Source organism: Panicum hallii, chromosome 2, assembly GCF_002211085.1.
Source record: "Panicum hallii strain FIL2 chromosome 2, PHallii_v3.1, whole genome shotgun sequence".
Lineage (NCBI taxonomy): Eukaryota > Viridiplantae > Streptophyta > Magnoliopsida > Poales > Poaceae > Panicum > Panicum hallii.
The window spans coordinates 45,135,904-45,142,099 of NC_038043.1; the positions used below are offsets into that span (position 1 = coordinate 45,135,904).

Consider the following 6,196-nt stretch of genomic DNA (forward strand, 5'->3'; position numbering starts at 1 on the left):
ACACCTGAATACCAGATGACCCGCCTGCTAGTGATTAGTAGGGCCTTTGACGGGACATCTCGAACTCAAAGCAGCATGAGTACTGCAATAGCTTGCCCTAGCATGACTGTACCCACACCATCAAAAGATGACCGGCGCACAAGGGGTTGACTTGCCGGCTCTACCACATCCACATCAACCAGCGTGCAGCAGCAAAGCCACGCGCTCGGTCAAAGATTCAAAAAGTCAGAGACTCGACCGTCGGCATCAAAAGGGTTTGGGTTCTGTTGGGAGGCCCCCGTCCGTCCGGACCGAGCTTTCGTGGACACTGTGCAGGACGAGCGACCTGCACAAAAGTGGCAACGACGCGTGAGCGAGTTCGTGCGTGATGACCAGCGCTGCGCCCGCTCTACGCATCGTGCTGTCGACCGCTGCTACTGTGACGGAGCGTGGCGTGGGGTCCTGCTGCTATGCATGCCGGGCCGTCACAGCGTCTTTGACCGGACCCGGCCCCTAATCCTGACGAGCCATCGGTGTCATGCGCATGCATGCGGACGACGACGGCGTAACAGTGGCGGCTAAGCCCTTGGTCACGTCGCGTCATGGTGATCTTTGTCTGCTGCTAAACCTTCTCTGGATCGATCGTTTGCGAGGAACTAGCATGTGAGTTCAGGGTTCAGACGACATGCACACTTCTTGTCACGGAACAGCGCCACAGGGAGCAATGCCGGGCTCGGCTGCAATTCGTCGAGCCGCTGCCAACTCCATGAAGATCGGGCCTACGTGTCTGATGGGACTGGCTGGGGTACGTAGCGGCTGGCGTAGTGAGACCATGGAGATCCGGCTACCAGTGCTGCAAGAACTGGCATTGTTGCGTGCCCAGATCTGACCAGGCTCGGGCCGGTGGGCTAGGTCTCAGGTCTGTGCGCCGACTGTTTCTGTGGGATCTATCGGTGTTAATTCGGCGACGCACTGGCCTGCAGCTTCTTCTCAGGTCTGATGCGTAAACATTGCTGGGGCCATCCATTACTCCCGTTTGTTGCCGCGCCTGCAAAAAGGTCACGGTTGTGGATGCACTACCGATCCATTAACCCCTCCACTATGCTTGTGCGCCATGCAAGCAACTATCTCCTTCGTTTCTAAATGCAGGGCACGCTTTAGTTCCGTTCTAAGTTAAATTTTCCTAGATTTTGACTGATTTTATTAAAAATATATCAATTTCTACAATAGCAAATCAATACATTATCAATCCATATTCCATGATATGGATTTAATAAACTTGATCAAAATTAATGGAGTTTGACTTAGAACAAACTAAAATATCTTACATTCTAGAATAAAGGGACTACTTGATCTGAAGTGGTATCAACAACGCATAAAGCCAATAATAGATTATATTAAGACGACATATTTCTTACAATTCAATCATCTAAAAGTTGCGCTTCTAGCAGTCGATAGGTATGAAAATGTGTAGATTCAAAGACGCCATTCTTTGGTGTCCTTCCTCCATCTTCGGGCTTAGAGCAAATTCACAATGGCAGCTTGGTTGGACTGTGATGGGCAGTAATAGGTGCGCCACGGAGAGGAAATAAATTGTTTAAATTTGTTGCACACGACAAGGCGTACGTGAAAGTCTTATTGATAACACCATCAGGGCCGGTTTAGCATGTCGAGAGATCTAACACTCGGAGTACCGGTGGGGATAGGAGTAGGAGGGAGGGGACAGGTGAGAGCGGGCATGAGAAGAGATGAGTAGAGGCGGGAGCGAGATGACGATGGCCGCCGAGGACGTGAGGTTGAAGCGACCGAAATGGCCTGAGCTAGAAGGAAGAACACCATTGGATGGTGGAGATATTGAACCAAACAAAGTTCCAACTTCATTCACCTGACAGGTATCCTCTCGCTTAAGAGAGGGTTCATTTCCACAATGTCAGAAGGCTTAACAACGAATTTCTATGACACTGTATCGCATAGTGTTAGATCCCGTTTGAATGGTATAAAATAAGAGAACTAAAGTTTAGCCCGATGTTTGATAATAGACTGAACATAAATTAGTTCTGAACTACCAATTAGCCATAATCGATGCAATTAGATTAGCAATTAGTCTATATTTAGTCCTTATTAGTCCGTGCTAAATTTAAGCACTAAGAATTAGCCCTCGGATCCAAATGAAGCCTTAGCACCAAATTAACATCCAACAGTTTAAAAAAGACTTCCAACTTGAACGCGAGAGCTCATTTCGCGATTGCTCACTGGACGTCAGTACGCCACGAACGTGTCCGAAACTCCACTCGCCGTCCGTCCGGACTCGTGAGGCCGTGCATGCACGGAGTATAGAAATAGATGCAGAAACGCAAGCAGCTAGACGCTGCGTTTCAGAGGACATGAACAGAACAGCGCCAATTTCAGTCTCTGAACCAAGGTTGTTCAGAGGACCACAGCAGTAGGATTCCATAAATACCAGCGAACGTCTAGTGCGCTGTACCACGCACATCACAGATCACACCACTGATGATCGAGCAGCCGCTGCTGGCGGGTGGCAGCCTAGCACGCCGAGCTTGGACCAGATTCAGCAACCGGTGATCACCTGGAGCCTCCGTCTAACCCTCGGTAACCAGGACGTACTACGAGGGGGCATGCATGCGTTGCATTCTCCCTGCCGGCGGCCGGGCTGCCTACCTGCACCTGCATGCGCCACCGCACGCTTCCGTGGCGCCAGGTGGGCACCCAGCGCCCAGGGCCCCACCTGTCAGTACCCCGGCCAGGTGGGCCCCGGTTCTGCGCGGTAGCGAACAAAACTTTGTGACCCCGGCCGTCGTCGATTCTCCCTGCCACCGCCCACGCCTAGCCTAGTATAGCCTAGCCGCGCCGGATCGACGTGCGTACGGCCGAGCCCGTCGGGGTTGGCTTCCACCCACAGCTGGAGCGCAGATGCAGCGCAGGCTGCTGGAGCGGAAAGCGGAGCACGCGATGCAAAGGAGGAAGACGAAGAGGGGAGGGTGGCTGGAGCCTGGCCAGGAAGAAAGGCCGCTGCATTTCCGGCTACCGCGTCCACGACCTTTCGTCGCTCAGGCGCTCGCCGCCTCGTGGTCGTGCGTGCGCCCCCCGGGCGGCCTCTGCCGTGCTGCGCTGCGCGCACGCGAGCGGCAGTGCAGTGGCACGCGGCGCGGCGCCCAAAAGCAAAGGAAAGGTCGCAGCAATTTGGCGTGTTCGGGGCTCTCCTTTCCGTCCCAGCCTTCCACATAGCACCCGGCTGGCAAGTGGCAAGGCTGCCTCGTCGCTTCCGGTACGGCGGTCGTCGTCGTCTTCCTTTCGCAGCGAGTGGCAAAAGCTCACTGCACGACAGCACGATCGGAGACTACGGCTACAACTCCGGCGAAGTCGTCATAAATACGTACGTGAGCTGTGGGGAGATGCAACTCTGCAAGTCCACGGCGAGCCGCGCCATGAATGCAAAGCCGCGTCGGCATGGTGCCCGAGAATTGAAGGCGCGAAGGGCCGGAGTCGGGAGAGTAAAAGTGGAAAGGTCACCAGGAAGCGAGGAGGAGTAAAGAGATATCAGGAGTAAATGGCACGAGGCGGCGTAGCGACACGGCGCCTCGGCCGGGGCTGGGGCTGGATGCCATGCATGCGCTAGCAGGCGAACTCCATGCCGTCACCATCCATCGGCCCTCGTGTCAGGACAACCTTAACACGGCTCGTGAAACCGGGGGAGAAGTTAATGCGGATGGAGCTCTATCTCGCGCGAACAGTTGCAAGCGAATTGATGAACCGGGCTGAGAGAGACCAAAAAGACAAGCAAGAACACATCATCGTGTGCATAGTGCCAGTGCATCCGCGTAATACTACTCCCTCTATTTTTATTTAGATACCGTATTAGATTTGTCCTAAGTTAAATTTGATAAAAGTTGATCAAATTTATAAAAATAATAATAATATTTACAATATCAAATTTATTTCATTGAATCCCCGTGAATTGACAGTGCATATATTGAATATTATAGCTGTTGCTATAGATTTTGTCAAAATTAGCTAATTTTAATTTAGAACAAATCTAATATGATATGCGGATAAAAAATAGAGGGAGTACACGCATGGATCTCCGAGTAACCGAGGGAGGAGACTAGAAGGCTTTACCAAGGCCCAAGGGAGAAGAGACAGTACAAACTCCTCCATAGACCATAGACCATGGTAAAAGTAATTTGGAAATGTTAGCAATGCAAGTCGCAAGCAGCGCACAGGCTCCTCCTCCTCCATGGCCTGAACAAGAACAAGCAACGGATCGGACGGAGTAGCAGTACGTGGCAGGAGGTTCGGAGAGAAGACAAGGGAAGGGTATAGAGAATGCAACAGTGGCCTATCTTCTTTAGGAGCGGCAGCAGGTAGTAACGAGCAATGGAACCATGTGTTGTAAAACCATCAGCTGATCCCGGCGAGCCGGCCGGCCCCAACCACAAAAAATATAAGAGGACGTGACACACCCACACACGGAGAATCCATGCAGCCGCAATCCCCAGATACATTTCCTCGCCGGCAGACGGCAGACGGCAGCCGATCCGTCGACCGATCGATCGGCTGCGAGTCGCAAGACCAAGTACATTCTATTCTCATGGAGAAGATGAAGAAGAAGAAGAAGAAGCAAACAAAAAAGCAAATGGCCATGCCGCAGGAATTAATTAATAGACAGCAAACAGCAGCAAGTACGGTTAAATGACAAATGAAAGAACCGCCTAATGAAGCCAAGAACCATCGATCGAGCCGCTCACTACGAGTTACTACTGCAACTAACCTACGCCGCCGCGAGGGCGCCGGAGCCGGATGCTAACGAATTGAAGAAGATGCACGGAGTACCTACCGGAGGCTGGCCACGGCCGGCCGCCGTCCACGGATCAGCCGCCGCTCTGGGATCGACGACCCATCCGGTGTGCATGCGGTGGTGGGGATAGATCAGCCGATCAGGTGGTGCTGCTGCGGGGCGCTACGGCTTCTTGCCGAGGGTGTGCTTGTTGTTGTGCATCCACACCTTGAGCACGCGGCGCTGGACGCCGACCTCGTCGCAGAACTGCTGCACGGCGGCCTCGTCATGCTTCTGGATGCGCCACCCCAGGCGCTCCGCGAACGCCAGCATCCTGTCCTTCTGCTCCGGCGTGAACTTGGTGCGGAAGCGCTTCTTGCCGGACCCGGACCCGCCCGAGCCGGAGGGCCCGGCGCCGCCGAGGGACATGCCGCTCAGCGGGCCCACGGCCGACATGGGCCCGGCCATCCCGGACAGGTCGTCGCCGTCGTCGCGCCCGCTGTGGGAGGTGGACGGCAGCGCCAGCGGCCGCGGGACCGCGGCGGCGGCGGCGGCCGCGGCCATGTGGAGCGGCTGGTGGTGGTGGAAGTAGCCGGCCGGGGTGCGGTAGTACGGCGAGAACTGGTGGTGCGGCGCGGCGCCGTAGGCGACCAGCGCGGCGGGGGAGACGGGCGAGCCCTCGGTGGCCGGGGACTCCTTGCGGTGGAAGTTGCGGTGGCAGCTGCACGCGGCGCAGCGGAGCGCGTCCAGCGTGCCCTCCTCGCCGGCGGCCATGAACTCGCCGCACCCGTCCACGGCGTGGCCCCCGATGCCGACGGCGTGGTTCTTGAGGCACTCGCGGTACCTCCCGCTGCCGCCGCCGCCGTGGCCCCCCGGGGCTACCTTGGCGAGTGGGACGGGCTCCCCGGGGGGCTTGGGCGGCGCTCCGCCGAACCCGGCCGCCAGCGGAGGCGGGGTCTCATAGCTGGAGCTGACCGGCATCGGCGCCATCTCCTCGTCGCCGTCGTCGTGGTCGTCGAAGTCCATTGCCGGCGGCAGGTGTTTCTTGTGCCTGGCCTGCGTGTTCTCTGGAGTTATGGCAGGCGGGGGCTAAGAGGGGCTTAGCACGGTTAAGAGCGGGATGAAGGGATAAGAGAGAGTGTGGACACCGTCCGGCTGCCAGTTTTGACGCGGCGCTGTGCTGTGCTACAGGAAGGCTGCCGCGAGCCGCTGGTGCGTACTAGCTGCTAGTGCCTAGGGCGATGATGTAACCCTCCCCTGGTCTCTCTCTCTCTCTCTCCCGTTCACCGGGCGCATGGCGGCTCATCGTTCGATCAGGGTCGCCCTTTGTCTGATCTGATCTCTCAGCAGCGCAGCGCAGGGCCGCGCCGCGCCGTGAGATTGTGCGTCGCGCTCATGTCTTTCTCTGCCGCATGGCATGGC

General features: G+C 56.2%; 1 protein-coding gene across 1 annotated transcript; it reads right to left on the bottom strand.

Moving 5' to 3' along the window:
* Positions 1-4,644: 4,644 nt before the first annotated feature.
* LOC112882693 (zinc-finger homeodomain protein 1-like) lies at positions 4,645-5,867 on the bottom strand. Its single transcript, XM_025947810.1, has one exon. The coding sequence runs from the start codon at positions 5,798-5,800 to the stop codon at positions 4,958-4,960; it is 843 nt and encodes a 280-aa protein (XP_025803595.1). The 5' UTR covers positions 5,801-5,867; the 3' UTR covers positions 4,645-4,957.
* Between the last annotated feature and the right edge of the window lie 329 nt (positions 5,868-6,196).

Bases quoted from the DNA above. Each gene is read 5' to 3' on its own strand.
- LOC112882693 (XM_025947810.1), bottom strand. From the start codon at position 5,800: ATGGACTTCGACGACCACGACGACGGCGACGAGGAGATGGCGCCGATG.